This window comes from Physella acuta, unplaced genomic scaffold (assembly GCF_028476545.2).
Source record: "Physella acuta isolate Inbredline_101_S28 unplaced genomic scaffold, ASM2847654v3 ptg001212l, whole genome shotgun sequence".
Classification (NCBI taxonomy): Eukaryota; Metazoa; Mollusca; class Gastropoda; family Physidae; genus Physella; species Physella acuta.
The window spans coordinates 277,623-295,236 of record NW_026732729.1 but is presented as its reverse complement, the minus strand read 5'-3'; the positions used below and the strand labels follow the sequence as shown (position 1 = coordinate 295,236).

Below are 17,614 nucleotides of genomic sequence, written 5' to 3'. Positions count from 1 at the left end.
CAAAAGTAATGGGTATAGGTAAATGGAAAGGTAAAGATAACTATCACATAGACATAACAATAACTGACAAACTCAAAATTTATGGAATAACCTATACTAGCGATCCCACAATAAACGACCAAGAAACTTGGACCACACTGAAAAATAAAATAAATCACAATCTGGAAAAATACCAATACTGCAATACAATCATTTTTGCCAGAGCTGCATTAGTAAACAGATATATCATTCCAAAAATAATTTTCGTAGCGACGAACTCTACAATACCCAACTCATTTATTAAAAAAACAAACAAGCACATTAGAGAGTTCATTTTCAAAAATACGATTAGAAACATTAGCCACAAAACCTTAATACAAAATAAATTAAATGGAGGTATAGGGCTACACGACATTCAAACTAAAATAAACACCTTCCGATTAAAACACCTGGATAGAATAAGGATAGAACCACATTATCATCCATTAGCACAATACTACATTGGGTTAAACATAAAGAGCATTTTAAAATTAAACATCATAACACCACACTATGGGGGAAATGACATAGGCAGCTTTTATAAAGAAACGCTAGCAATATTCCAAGGAAACAAAAGCATTATCGGGGAAGACACAAAAAAAATATACGACATCCTAATCAAACAACAAGCGACACCCTTATACACGAGAATTAGTTGGGCCAGGGAACACAATATAATAGACATTAAAGATACATTTAGAAACCTACATAATAAACGCATTACACCAAAAGAAAGGGAAATAGCATACAGACTGATTTTTAACACATCTCCAGTTTCACGAAATACAAAGTCAAATCAAAATGTTAAAATAACATGTCAAACGTGTAAACAAAATATACAAGAAACTAAGAAACACATTTATTTAGATTGTATATTAGTACAGAAAACAAAGCAAACACTTGCGAAAATATTAAACACCACCAATCAAACAGCCACAACAAATAAAGCAATCACACTTAATTTAATTAACACGACTAGACAAAGAACAGAAGACGAAAACAGACTAGTAGCAATGGCTATTTATAAATCGACTATATGGCAAATTAGGAATAAAGTCAGATATTTTTTCACAAAATACACGGACATCGAGTTAAAAGAAATATTTCAAGCAAAGCTAAGACATAGACTGGGAACTCTCACTTAACTGAGAAAAAAAAAGAAATATACAGGAAAGAAATAAATAAAGTATTAATTTTAATTTAGACAGTCTCAAGCCAAACATCACTCGATCAGCCCCCAAAGTAAATTAACATTAGAACAGTCTTCTGTTTCCCGGGTTTTAAAATGCACAACCTGAACGGTAGAAAGAGATACCCACCTCAACCCCCCCAACACACACACACACACACTTCCCCCCCCCACCCCCCACTCAACCGGACTGGCGGACATTTCAAGGTAGCGTGCCCTCATTACTAAGGGTCAATTTTATGTCATGGAAAGTTTTGGAATGATAGGTCAGTACGTGATTACAGAGACACTTCTCCCACGCTCGTTTCTATTTCTGTCCATGTGTGGCTACAGTGTGAACTTTTGACTCCGCAGCACACTAAACTAAGCAGTGAAGAGAAACCTAGTTTGCACACCTTATTTTAATCTAGTTCTTATGCCATTTCATTTTTTCCCTTTGATTATTATATATGCAATTGATGTTCACTGTTCATGTCTTTGATGCTATGTAAAATCTATCAAATATATTATTATTACTGATTTAAATGTTTAAAACAATTGAATTAATAAAAATTAAAATTAAAAAAAAATCTACCCCCTCCTCTCTCCCCCTCTATCCACTTTACCCTCAGACATGATAACCCCACAATCCCTTTAAACTGTTCCAAAGACCCCACCACCCACCGCAACATCAATATTCAGAACTTATTTAAAGTTCTAAATCTTCTCTCTTTCCCCTCATCTTTCACACTGCAACCTTTTGAAAATTCAATGCGACCACTACAACACCCTTTCAACTAGTCAACTTAAGTTGTTTCCCTACATAGAAAATGCTTCACTGTCCCATTGACCCTCTCTGAAAAATTTCCTTTCCTCTCCCCACCCAGACTTCTGACACTTTCATTTGACCTTCACCCCTTTTACTGTCATCCTTTGCAATTTTTTTATAATCAAATACATGACATCCTGTAAATATTCATTATGTACATTTGCAAAACCTTTCGTTTTCATTTGGTGTTCAAAATTATGTTAAAAAATTTGATGTTGATGTACTTGTTTTAATTGCAAATAAAAGTATTAAAAAAAAAAAATCAGACATATTACACTTAACATACAGAATTGAGCTTTATATATTTTGAAATTATTTTATTAGGGTGTTGAAAAGTATCTCCTTCGTGTGTACTTTTACAATCAGTTACTTCAGACTAGTGACTTTGGATATATTTCATCTCTACTTATTTAAACTTGTGTGTATTTCCATTTGGAACCTTGTGTGTGTGCATGTTATTATTTTTTTCACATTTTATACATTGTAAGTACTTTTTTTCCTTTTTTATTTCTTGTGTGTGTTGCCTGGCCACGGGTTGGCCTCACGCACAACTATGTCGGAAAAATACATCAAACGGCTATTCCTGCCTAAGTTTGGCATGGCAGGACATGCGCCAAAAACTCTAGAGATTTTCATAGAAGAGGGTTTTTCTTTAGCTACCCTCACAGCTGACGAACTAAAAAGAGAGCTATGTATGTTATGTAGCCTATCACCAGCTGAATTTGAAGGTCTGTATAACTAAGGGACACTGCGTAAATGGTATGTTACCATTTGCCCAAAGGAACTATATGAGAAAATGCACCTAAAAGAATTTCACAGAGATTTACCACCTGGGGTAACATCAAGATACAGAGTGCAGATAATATCAATAACCCAAGCCGATAAATCTGGGCAAAGGGGCATGCTGAAATGGCTGCCTTCCAAGACAAGCGACGATGATATAATGGCGATTCTGAAATCTATAAGCAGTCAGGACTCAACACCAACATTTAAGAGAATAGACCAATCAAATGTGGTCCAATTCACCATCTCTCTGGAGAAAGAATATGTGGAGAGTGTCCTACACTCTATTATACTTACAAATGAGGCCAACAAGGAGTGCAGAGTCCTTATAATCCTCAATGGGAGGAGGGTGCAATGTTGCCACTGCAACACAGACAGGCACCTGCCTAAAATGTGTGAGCATTTGAGGACTCGCGCTCTTGACGGCGTCCAGCTAGTAGATGGACAGTACAGGGCAATTGAGCCTTGGGATGCAAATGATAAAGAAGAAGTTAGGGAGCATCTAAGTAACAATAGAAATTTCTTAAAGCATTCGGACAGTTATGATGTTGACGGAGAAAGACAAAATGAAATGCTTAGAGAAGCAAGGCATAGAGAGGTAGAAGATGCCTTTGGAGTAGATGGCCAAACTGAAGCACATCATACTACTGTAGCACCACAGCAAGTTAACGAAAGCGTAACAGAAACCACCATAGAGGCCGAAGCCATGGAGACAATAGCGACCAGAAATTCCATACTAACAGGGTCTCAAAAAGATGGGGATCAAGAAAATTTGGAGGCAGTCGACGAAACAATAAATGATATTCTTCAAGATAACACTAGTTCAGAAAGCATAACGAAACCGCTAAAGGAAATTAAAAGCTCACAAAGTATATCAGCAACAAAGGTATCAGGTCAACTGTCATATAGTCAAGCAATCAGTTCAAGTAAAAAACAATTACCTACAGTAAAGCCACCTCAAAGGGTCGTGACCAGGGCGCAACGGGATAGCAAACCAGCGGCTGGAAAGTTTTGCGTTAAAAGACCACCACCATCCAGCCCTCCAGAAACAGATGTTCGAAAGAAAACCCCCACAAAATCATATTTTCAGTGCATATAAAACAGGACTATAGGACGGGGGTCGGCAACCTTGTGAGACGGAACAGCCTAAATTTGCGAATTACAAAAAAATTTCAGTTTTAAAAGAGCCACTAACATTTTTCTTTCAATATTATGATCTTTGATTAGGATTAGGAAAATCTATTTATATATATACATCTATATATATATATTTTTTTTTCTATGTGGGTTTGCTTCCTTAGCTTCCTCATCTGTCCGAGAGTTCGAACTCGAGAAATTCCGATTTAGCAACCATGAACTTTACCGACTCGACCACGCCGATCCCGCCCAAGATACACATCAGTACAATTTTGAGAAACCTTCCCTCTTTGATCAAGTAACAAACAGTGTTTCTTCCAGACTTTTTTCTCCGGGGGGGGGGGGGGGGAGGGGCACTTTAAATTTTCGGGGGGGGGGGGGGGTAGACTTTCTTCGGGAAGGGCGAACACTGTTAAAAGTATATATTTTCTATATAAATTATATAAATTTCATTTCGTTCGGGGGGGGGGGGGGGGCGGTAGAATTTTTTCGGGAGGGGGGGGGGGCTTTGAACCCCCCCGAAGAGATGCCTGGAAGAAACTCTGGTAACAAAGCCATTGCTGCCCCCAATCTCCGCGTACAACACTACTGTATCTGTATCTTGCTGCTTAAATGTTTCGCCTAAACGTCTTCGTCAGCAACGATACTTCTATTTTAACTTCAGTAAAATTTATAAAAATCCATTAAAAATATATCTGTAGTTATAAAATCAATGTAGCTATTATTTGTAAAAAAAAAGTTATTTTGCTTTAATGATATTAGTTTACTTTAATTAAACCTCCATCTCAAGATATAAACAAGAAACTGCTGGCAATTTAAATAAAAATTTAATAAAATGTTAACAAATATCCGAGATGAAAAAAAAAGACGACACACGTTTTAATATTTATTGTCTTTTATTAAACGAAAACCCAACTTAGCCTACGATTGAAACAAATAGTTTCAAAGGTAAAATTATATTTTTCATGAATAGAGAAGTAGCACTTGTGTAAAAGAAATATACGATTACAAAATGAAATATACTTTTGCGATAATTGCTTTTAAATACCTAGTTTTGTGTTAACGATTTAAATAACGAATTTAAAAGCAAATGCTGACGTAGAAAGTAATAAAAGTAAAGTAAAATTCTGTTTTCAAACCTGACTGTCTATGAGGCAAGTGAAGTAAAGTTCACCTGTTTCTGCTACCTCGGGGTATGAAGAGTAGTGTGGTCAGCACTATGCCCAGCCGTCTTTACTTCCCCTTCAGGGCTGGGTGGAGTTAGGGACATACTACTGACTTGAACCAGGATTCGAACTCGAGACTTTCGGGGTTGACAGTCGAGCGCTCTACCGTTGGGCCACGTCAGATAACCGATAGTAATATAATAAATGGAGCACATTGTACGAAGTGACAAGTTGTGCAGGAATGCAGTATTCGTTTCAATAAATTTAATTTTAACATTTTCTAATTAAAAATGTTCGGAATAATACATTTCAGTTTAACAATATAATGATGTAACATTAAGTGAGTTGTTGAGAGTGGGGGGGTGTCAAGACTGGGGTGTCGAGAGTGGGGGGTGTCAAAACTGGGGTGTCGAGAGTGGGGTGTCGAGAGTGGGGGGTGTCAAGACTGGGGTGTCGAGAGTGGGGTGTCGAGAGTGGGGGGTGTCAAGACTGTGGTGTCGAGAGTGGGGTGTCGAGAGTGGGGTGTCAAGACTGGGGTGTCGAGAGTGGGGTGTCGAGATTGGGGTGTCGAGAGTGGGGTGTCGAGATTGGGGTGTAGAGACTGGGGTGTCGAGAGTGGGGTGTAGAGACTGGGGTGTCGAGATTGGGGTGTCAAGACTGGGGTGTCGAGAGTGGGGTGTCGAGATTGGGGTGTAGAGACTGGGGTGTCGAGAGTGGGGTGTCGAGAGTGGGGTGTCGAGATTGGGGTGTAGAGACTGGGGTGTCGAGATTGGGGTGTCGAGAGTGGGGTGTCGAGATTGGGGTGTAGAGACTGGGGTGTCGAGAGTGGGGTGTAGAGACTGGGGTGTCGAGATTGGGGTGTCAAGACTGGGGTGTCGAGAGTGGGGTGTCGAGATTGGGGTGTAGAGACTGGGGTGTCGAGAGTGGGGTGTCGAGATTGGGGTGTAGAGACTGGGGTTTAGAGTGGAGTATCATCATTGGGTAGCTCAACTAATTGTAAGCTATCAATCTATAGACTTCATCCATTCACATACGAATTAATAGAGGCACCCACGACCAAAATCATATGTATGCACTGCGCGTCGACACTTCATGATAAGCACTTTACAGTGAATGCTAGGTTTGGGTTTAGTGTATACTATCTTGAACTATGTTTCTGTTTATCATTGATAAACTACAACGCAGAAAATAACTTCATCAGGGATGTAGATCTATTTCATAAACAAACCCACCCCCTCCCAATCATATTGTTTACACCAATTCCAATTTGACAGAACATGACGTCACATCCGGACGAGACGCGTCACAGACGGCCCTTTTGGCGCAATAACTTTGTTTATCAGGAAGATGAAATCCACCCCCGTCCCTCCCCGCTTTCCTTTCGTCTTTGCACTGGCTTTTTCCACCCATACAGACTTCAGCAGACGACTGGGACGTCAGCTGGCCAGGCTGACGATTCAAACGTCTGCTGGGTTTTGGGGGATTTCTGAGACAATATTTTTACTCTTTCATCCACAGCTGATGGTGGCCCACAAGGTCGAGGTCAACTCAGTCCACACGTACGGCGGGCCGTACTTCCACAATCACATGGGGAACCCGTTTGTTGAGATCGTGGCCAAGACACGCCACAATACCAGAAGTTAGTAGTTGAACACACTCGTACATAGACACACATACACACACATACACACATATACACACAAGCACATGGGGAACCCGTTTGTTGAGATCGTGGCAAAGACTCGTCATAATACCAGGAGTTAGTAGCTCATAGCCTCGTTAGTAGTTGAACACACTCGTACATACACACACATACACACACACGTACACACACAACCCGTTTGTTGAGATCGTGGCCAAAACACGCCACAATACAAGAAGTTAGTAGCCCATAGCCTCGTTAGTAGTTGAACGCACACACTCGTACATCCCCACACATACATACACACAACCACACGGGGAACCCTTTTGTTGAGATTGTGGCCAAGACTCGTCATAATACCAGAAGTTAGTAGCTCAACACACTCGTACATGCACACACACACATACACAAACACATACACACACAACCCGTTTGTTGAGATCGTGGCCAAGACTCGTCATAACACCAGAAGTTAGTAGCCCATAGCCTCGTTAGTAGTTGAACACACACTCACAGTCATACATACACACACACACATACACACACAACCATATGGGGAACCCGTTTGTTGAGATCGTGGCCAAAACTCGTCACCAGAAGTTAGTAGCTCATAGCCTCGTTAGTAGTTGAACACACTCGTACATACACACATACACACACACATACACACACACAACCACATGGGGAACCCCTTTGTTGAGATTGTAGCCAAGACTATCCACACTACAAGAAGTTAGTAGCTCATTGTATTATTAGTAATTGTACACGCGCGCACACACACACGCACAAGCACAGTCGCCCGCACACACCACACGCAAACACACACATGCACGTACACTTGAAGAATCCCTCTTTGGATTACTATGAAACGTGTCACAATTCATGCATTTGGTAGTTTTTTACATTCATATTTGGCACATAACACATCGCCAAACACACACATACAATTATTTATAAACAAGCACATTGAGAGCATATATATATATATATATATATATATATATATATATATATATATATATATATATATATATATATATATATATATATATATATATATATATATACATATATATAGACTGATATATATACATATATATATATATATATATATATAAATATATATATATCAGTCTACGTGATGCTGGGCGAGTCCTTCGAATTTGTTGGGCTAATGGATAATCTTAAAGACACTGGATTACTGGATACTGGCGACTACTTTGTGATGGGCGTCACCCGGGACACGTTCAAACTGAGCAAACCACAAGAGTATTTTTTAACAGGTGAGTAATCTGCAACTGCTCATCTATAATTGTGTGTGTGTGTTTCACAACGTTTTTTTTTTTATAACTTAAAGTATATACAGCCCACTGACATACACACAGCCCACTGACATACACACAGCCCACTGACATACACACAGCCCACTGACACACACAGCCCACTGCCATACAAACAGCCCACTGACATACAAACAGCCCACTGACATACACACAGCCCACTGACATACACACAGCCCACTGACACATCCCACTGACATACACACAGCCCACTGACATACACACAGCCCACTCACATACAGCCCACTGACACACACAACCCACTGACATACACACAGCCCACTGACACACACAGCCCACTGACATACACACAGCCCACTGACATACACACAGCCCACTGACATACACACAGCCCACTGACATACACACAGCCCACTGACATACACACAGCCCACTGACATACACACAGCCCACTGACATACACACAGCGCACTGACATAGCCACAGCCCACTGACATACACATAGCCCACTGACATACACACAGCCCACTGACATACACACATCCCACTGACATACACACAGCCCACTGACATACACACATCCCACTGACATACACACAGACCACTGACTGGCACACAGCTCACTGAAACATCTCATGTATTTCTCAGTAAACATCTATAATCTAGTATTGATGAATACACCCGATAATATTTGTTTTTAAAAAATCAAGCTGAAGAGCACTCATTGCGACATTTAGTAAAGTAACAACTTAGAAAATCATTTAGGAAATTCAAAGACAGTTTTCAATTTTCTCGTAACTCAATAATGTTGACCCTGTACTAATTGATGTTTAAGACGAGGAATGCAAATTGTAAATGTAAAATTGGTTAGCTATAAATGTTCCCTAAATGGGCGTGGTTAAAGTTGTGAAGAACGAGGAGAGTGAACGCCCCTGACAGTGGGGGTAATGGAGTTCAGCAGTGGTGTGATAATAGATGCGGTTGATTAGAACAGGCAGGTGCTTTGTTTCAGCTCGCCTAGCTCGGTGTCGGTCTGTGTCTGGTGTGTGTCTCATGTGTCTGGTGTGTGTCTCATGTGTCTGGTGCGTGTCGCTAGTGTTTCAGCTGCGTCCTCGTTCACCTGTATGTGTTGGGGAATTAACGCACATTAAAAAAAAACAACTTGAGTCCATTAAAATATCTTAGTACGCTGTTCGAGAATGGGTATTTTGCATATCGTATTATCATATTAAGCTGTGCGAGACGGGTATTTTGCATATTGTGTTATCATAATAAGCTGTGCGAGACGGGTATTTTGCATCACTGTGTTACTTTATAAGATGTGCGAGATGGGTATTTTGCATTATTGTCTAATCATTATTAGCTGTACGAGACAATATTTTGCATTATTGTGTAATCACTAAAATCTGTGCAAGATGGGTATTTTGCATTATTGTGTTGTTATTATGTGCGAGACTGGTATTTTGCATCATTGTGTTGTCATTATAAACTGTGCGAGACTGGGATTTTGCTTTATTGTGTAATCATTATAAGCTGTGCGAGACTGGTATTTTGCATCACCGTTGGGCTCTACCATTACCCAACTAAAGCAGAGCCCCATCTAGATTTGAACTGTCGGCAAGTCAAACGTGTGAGGCTTCCTTTACCGACTTACGTAAATCATCACAGGAAAACCTATTGCTACTGACAACACTGCCTTGTCAGCATTTGGATCTTGTCCAGATAAGCCCCGCCACTAATGCAAAGAGTGCACTGGGTGAAAAGTTAAGCCCCGCCACTAATTCAAAGAGTGCACAGGTGAAAAGTTAAGCCCCGCCACTAATGCAAATAGTGCATGGGTGAAAAGTTAAGCCCCGCCACTAATGCTAAGAGTGCACGGGTCAAAAGTTAAGCCCCGCCACTAATGCAAAGAGTGCACGGGTGAAAAGTTAAGCCCCGCCACTAATGCTAAGAGTGCACGGGTCAAAAGTTAAGCCCCGCCACTTGTGACCTATTTCTGATGACTACACAATTTGATATTTTAAACGCACGACTTAAAAACAAATACTTATCATTCAATCTACACCAAACCACACTTAACCACACCAAACCACACCTAACTACACAAAACCACACCAAATCACACCATACCACACCAATCCACACCAAATCACACCATACTACACCAATCCACACCAAACTACATCAAATCTCACCATAACATACCATACCAATCGACACTATACCACACCAAACAATACCAATCCTCATCACCAAACTTGAGTAAACCAATTTTATTTCACCTCAAAAGATGTAAAACGAAGATTTTTAATGGTCGTTTTCGATGTACATCAGGGGCGGAAATACAGTGCCGCCAGACCCCGCATTGGGGGGGGGGGGCACGCCATTTAGGGGCCCATCACCGACCATAATAAATTCTTTATAGTTAAAAAAAATAATTTTCTTGCATTTTTGACTTGACGGTAAAAGTTTTTGTAAATAACAAACAGATCTACTACAGTAGTGATGTTATACAGTAGCTAACACATGATGTTGCGTTAAAAAACTATATGCCTGACAGGGCGGAACTACAGTGGGGGGGGGGGGGGGGTGGGGGCACGCCATTTAGAGGCCCACAACCGACCATAATAAAAAAAAAAATTATAGTTGAAAAAAAAATTAATTTTCTTGCATTTTTTGACTTGATGGTTGTTTTGTAAAAAGATTACCGTAGCTGCGGTTGGATTATCTTCATTCTATAGACACCACACCACGCTCTTGTATATTGTTTTTCCATTGGTTTTTAAACCACTGTGAAAGCCGAATCTTCTTTCTCCCACAATCTAACTCAGTGGTTCCCAACCTTTTTCGAGTGGCGACCCCCTTTTATAAAAAGTAAGTGACCCGCGACCCCCATAGAATTAAAAAGCCGAAATGAAATTAGTATGGAAATTAATAAGCACTAAAATAAGATTTTCTAGTAGACTTTCAATATGAACTACTCTTGATAACTGTTTTAAAAGCATGAGTAAAATTGCATACTATTCACTAAACCTTCGTGGTTAAGTTTTTAATTTTTTTTTAAATTTGTTAACGCCAACCTATGTGATTATAATTATCTTAATTTTGTTTTTAATCGAAGAATAGTGTTGAAAATATATTCTCGAAAAGTCAATCAATTTCACGTTTGGGTATGAATGGTGAATACTACACCAAAATTGTGTCTGCAGTTTTTCATCTTACACGGAATCATTCTGCAAATCAAAGAATTGATCTTGTAATTCATCGGGAATGCTGGTAACATCAAGAGAAGAAGAGAATGGGTAATGCGTAAATGCAGATTCTTCTTTTTTCAGCTCAGAGAAATAGCGATGCAGTTCGTTTTCAAGAGATTCAAGATGCCCAGAAATCGTTTCTTTCAAAATTTTAATTATCTCACAATCAGATTCATCTACCACACCGCAGAGTTTCGCAAATTTACAATATTCCAAAGATTTGTTTTCTTTACCGATTTTGCAGCTTTGATAAAAATGCCCCGAGATTATCATGGAAAGTTATAATATTCGTTCATTTTCCCTGAAGCTTCAAGTTAAGCTTATCTTGATGTTCGAACATATCTGCTAGGTATGATACTCTCTCCAACCACTCTATGCCGTTTTAAGTATACCAAAAAGTCTTGTTTCCTTTGCACTCACAAGAACAATTTGATTTCAGATTTCAATTCAAAAACACAACTTACAACATTTCATTTGACAGCCAGCGTACTGTAGTGTAGAAGAGCAAAACCTCGTTATCTATATTAATGTTTTTGCTCAGTTCTTTGAAGGCTCCAGATTTTATATAATTTACGACTTATACTAGCAATGGACTCTTGATGTCGATTGATTAGGGCAGTGGTTAGGGAGCGAAATCTTTTCTGTTTTCTGAAAGCCTGATTTTAAGCAAAACATAGATGGCGCACCATCCTTACAAACCCCCACAGCCGTTCTTACCCAATTTAATCACCCAGTTTCAAAAAAGATATTTATTTTCTCCATGCTATCTTCACAAAAGAGCAACTGTTTTATCTTTGCTATCATCCGCATGAATATCGACACAGACCAGCAACTGCGAACACGAACTCACGTCTGTTGATTTATCAACTTGAAAAGCAGACAATGGTGAAAGCTTGATTTCAATAAAAAAATGTGTTATTTAACATTTATGTACATGCAGCGTTTGATGAGATTTTCTCCTATTGTTTTTTTTGTTTTTTTTGCTTGGCATTTTCTATCGCGACTTCATTTGACGCTTGCACTAATGCTGATGAAAACTTCCTGTTCGATCAAGTCTCTGGCGTTTGCAACTAGCTTCTTATCGACGAAAGAACTCCATATATTTTTTGGTGTGTTCCGAATGACTCGTCTCAAATGACGTTTTAGTTTTGAAGATTTCATAGATTCGTGACTGAGAACAACTTTGTACAGTGCGCTTTGTTTCTTCTCCTATTACATTTCCAGTGATGTTAATGAAGCCGAATTTCAAAAAATTCTTCTAAATATTTATGTTTCGTTTCAAATTACTAAGGTTTAGCATACCAGTTGGCGACCCCCAGGTTGGAAACCCGTGATCTAACTTATCAAAGATAAGCAAACGTTCAAATCACTTCCATGAATTATTTCCGTTTTTAAAATAATTAAATAGGGATGCTCATAAGCTCATTTTAATAGATTTGTACTTAACAACTTAAAAAGCAATTACTTCTCTTAATTATTATTTGTTTATAAAATACTTTCTAAAGAATGACATTGTATAAAAAGGAAATGTATTTAAAATTAATAATATATATATAAAAAAAACATAAAAATAAACATAACACGAGACACCATTACTTCCAGAAAGCTTTCATGTTTTATATTCTTTCGACCGACTAGAGTTCGGATGTCTCACGGCAGAGATAATATAAAACTGATTTTCACAAAACAGACTAATGTACTTACATATATGACATGATGTTGTAATTTGTTTTAATTGAAAAAAAAGCCATTTTTTTTTCCAAAACCCGAACAGGTCAGCAATGAGTATCCTATGTTCGTATTTTGTGTTTATATGTTTGTATATATATATATATATATATATATATATATATATATATATATATATATATATATATATATATATATATATATATATATATATATATATATATATATATATATATATATATATATAGGGGGGGGGGCTCTAAAATGTTTTTTTTTGCGGGGTGGCCCTTTTTTTCTAGTTCCGCCACTGATGTACATAGAAGATAATGATATCGATGAAAAACGAAAGATAGTCTCTCATTTCATTCCGTTACAGTTCTAGCATCTGCTTTGTTTTAATTGAACACTGTGACGGATAGTGGTCGATGACCTCTTACCCTTGACCTTTCCTTCCTGACGTAGAAGTGCCAGCTACCCTTAGGGAAATCTGGAGTTTCCGTAGCCTCGCTAGATATATTTTACACAGTAATTGTGGTGTGGTCTAAACGGTCAAGCGATGAGCTACAAACCTGAAAGTTGCGAGTTCAAATCCGCGTTCAAGTATGTAAAACATCCATGAGTCCACCCATCTCTGATGGGTACCTAACTCATGTTAGGGAAAGTAAAGGTGGATGTGCACAATTCTGACCACACCACACCTTTCCTTCATATTCCGAGTTCATGAAACACATTAATTGCTGGCTGAGTTAGTTTAAAAAAAAAGAAATTTGAACAAAGAAACGTGTTAGCACATAATTTTCGTCACTACATTCCTGCAACAATTTGTTGTATACATTGTTAAAACCGTATGTACCTCTATGAGATAAACCATTCTGTCAAGAGTTCCAGTGACCTACTATGTACTCATAAACCCTAGTCATCCAACAATGATCGTTTGATTTCAGCCCCCTTTTCATATTATTCTCACACCGACATTCTAGAATTCTATAGAGGGAACACCATTCTCCGTCAACTTTCATAACACATAACGGAAAGAAGTGGCAAGCCGAGTACCACAAAACGTAACGGATTTAGTCTTTCTAAGACCGTTTATTGAAAACCTCTCAGCATTCCGTTCTGGTTCATTAGTTTCAGAACTAGAGGTGCCCCGCTTGACCCGTTGTGTCTGATCCTATCCAACTCGGCAACTGTACTCAACTCCTGCCAGTCAGTTTTCATCATCGGAAAAACAATTTCCGAACAACGAGAATAGTAGCCTGCAACACAGTTTAGAGTGGTTTGATAAGTATGTAGAAGCATCACAGTTTAGATGGGTTCGTTAAATATGTTGCGAGTGTCACATACAAAAAATTCGCAATCCCTAGTGTTCTGTTAAATATGGTGGTGTTGTTACATATAGCCACGTCACTAGCAAAGGGGAGTAACTAAGGGCTCAGAAAGCACCGAGTTAAGCAGTCAACGGGATTGTCTACCTAATGCAGGGGTTCCCAACCTTTTTTTACTCTAGAGCACATTCTAAAATATCGGTAGGGTGGCGGGCACCACCTATTTTAAATCGACAAACTCCTTCCAGAGGCGTAGCGACCCTTCCCGTCACCCGGGGACAAAACTTTCGATTTGCACCCCCCCCCCCTCAAACTTTCGATTTGCACCCCCCTAAAACTTTCGATTTGCACACCCCCCCTCAAGCTTTCGATTTGCACCCCCCCCCCCTCAAACTTTCGATTTGCACCCCCCCCCCCCTTCCTCATTTTTTTTTATTTGCACCACCCCCTCAAACTTTCGATTTCCATCCCCTTCAACCTTTCAATAATGTTTATGAAAAAAATTCTGTCTCTGTCATAGTGAGAGGCGGGCACATACGAATCGTTCGGCGGGCGCCATGGCGCTCACGGGCAAGGGGTTGGGAACCCCTGACCTAATGTTTAATACAGCAATATTTGTCGAGAAAACTATGAAGTAAATAGCACACAACTACCGTGTTCTTAAGTCTTAATAATGCTATTTGAAATCTTTTTGTTGAGATAAAGAAGGGTGGTGTGGGTGATTGCAGAAGCCATTGCACCATATTACAATCCACCATACAGACAGAAGTAAAGTTGGACCTCAACTAATCTGCATATGCTTCCTCGTTAAAATTGTTGTTGTCGACTATTACATTTTTTTTACTATTAAAATTAATTATTGATCGTAATTAAAGATGATGATCCAAACACTTTTCCAAACACAAGTGGTTCGAAATATTAGTAAATCTTCATAAATAAAAGGAAAGTGTTTCTATTCTAAGTTCATTACAATTTCAGATCAAATGTTCAGTATTCAGTATAACCTAACACACTCATAATTAAGGAAAAGTTATGATGAATACAATGAGACACATCAAATCAAACATTTTTCCCTTTCAAACATCTATATCTATAGCAGACCTCCCATTTTTTTAAAAATCTATTTAATTATTTGAAACACTTAAAATAGTAATAATAATTTTTTTTTTTTTTTTTTTTTTTTTTTTTTTTTTTTTTTTTTTAAATATTAGAAAGGAAATAGAATTTACCATTTTTGTTCATTAGCTGAATAAAACTTTCTGTTTTTTAAATGTAAAAAAGCAATTTGTTGGACCTAAAGTGTATCTTCAACATATTTATAACGAATTCACTTAGACATTTAAGTAGAATTCAATACAGTATAGGAAATGGAAACTAACATTTAAATTCAACATTATAAATTATAAATAGAATTATTAAGGTTTTTAAAGTTTTTGCTTAAAAGCACGTTTAAAATTTACTTTTTGTTCGAATTAAATAATAAGTTGTCTCCCTTGCATGTTATTAAATTTACTCAAGGGATATAACTAATGTCAGGTGAATACATACCACGTAAAAATAGTATAGTACCCTTCAAACCCTGAGGGTAAATGGGGCAGGTGAAGTAATAATTCACCTGCTTTAGTGACCTCGGCATATGAAATGATAGTTTGGTCAGCACTATGCCTTTACTTTACTTTCCCTTACGTGAGTCAGGTACCCATCAGAGCTGGTTGGACTCAAGAACATTCGGGTTAGCAGACATATTCGAGTATCTGCCCCTCCTAGATATGCCAAGTAGACTTAATAAAACAGTCCTTTCTACAATCTATAAGTTGTGTTGGTATTTCGGTAAAACTTAAATCGTTGGTTGAAGCAGTTTTTTTCGGCCTTCTCTCCCCGCAGCACGTCCAAACTCCGACCCCCCGGGACAAAATAGAATTTTTATTTTTTATTTCCATATTATAACCTTTAGCCCCCATTTCAGTCGCATGTAAACGGTAAGCTTCCCCATCCAAAGCATTCGGGTTTTCGCAAATGTTGTTAGATTTGAATTTATAATGACGTCCCTGAGTTAACGCAGCTATAATGGGTACCTGCCTCACCTTAGAGTAATTAAAAGCTGCTGGGTATCACACTGAACATACACACGCCGGGGTCTCAGAGACAGATGAACTCTACTTCCTCTGCTACATGGACCACCATATTCGAATCTGTAACTTTTAAGGTTGGTAAAGCTCTAGTAAAATTAAGACTAGTGAAACGTATCCTAATTCCTAACTAATTGCTCTATAATTAATTATTTTAGTATAAGCCATGAAAAACCTTGTATTTAACATTCTAAATAACGTGTTTTCAAATTATTTAAAACTAAGAAAAATCAAGCTTAATTTTGCGTATAGCGCTTATAAACCTGTAGTTATAAATGTTTTTTTTTTCATTTTAATAAGCCATATATATTATTTAAAAAAAATGTAATTAACTTGATTTAATAAAAATAATCAGCGGTCTATTTATCCAATAAGTAAAATACAGTAACAATGTCTTTCATTTCTTAAACTGGACATATATTTCAAGAACCCCCCCCCCCTCCTCCCCCAACCCTCTACAGGGTGTGACGTGTTCCCCTGGCCTCCACACCGTGCTGAATGTTCCAGAACAGTCACGTCCACGGTGCCAGTATGCCCCCAGTCTCCACGAGACAAATGTTTACTCCAGATTATTTCTAACAAAACCCTCCCTGGTCACGTGTCTGGTACTTTTAGATGGCAAGATAAGCTATTAAGTAGATGGTCAAATTTCACTAAAGCATAGCGGATGGAAGCAGATAGTGTTGAAGGATCACACTAAGTGAATTGTAACTTTTAAACGTAGAAAAGAGAAAAAATAAACCAAGAAATAACACGTCATATTGGGATAAATATAGAATAACAAACGGAGATTTACTAAGAACAATATGTTGAAGATTCGCCTCAAATAACCGTACGTTTTCGACCAAAACATTTTTACCTTACCTGCAGGAATGTCCAATATCCAAGAAAGTATTTAGATAGTACGTCCACGGACATGTCTTACCTACTGGTAAAAGTATTGTTTCGATCTTTAAATTTACCTAATCAATACAGTTAGGTCAATGACGTCAGCTGATTATTATGTTTTCTATCTTGTACGCAAGGGATGTAAACACATTCCTCATGGTTGTATGAGGTTTTTTTTTTAGTAATCTTAAAAATTAACACTACATTAATCACAATATTTGAAATCGTTACATCAAAGAAAAATGATTTATTTGGTTTCATAACTGTCCAGTAATTCTAGATGTT

General features: G+C 38.3%; 1 protein-coding gene across 1 annotated transcript in view; it reads left to right on the top strand.

Annotated features, from left to right (window-relative positions):
* Window positions 1-17,614, top strand: part of LOC131957137 (speract receptor) — a 137,019-nt gene that overhangs the window by 42,174 nt on the left and 77,231 nt on the right. Inside the window, exons 3-4 of the mRNA XM_059321853.1 lie at window positions 6,620-6,740; window positions 7,877-8,026. Coding sequence (XP_059177836.1) covers window positions 6,620-6,740; window positions 7,877-8,026 — 271 coding nt within the window. The remainder of the gene's footprint in view (window positions 1-6,619; window positions 6,741-7,876; window positions 8,027-17,614) is intronic.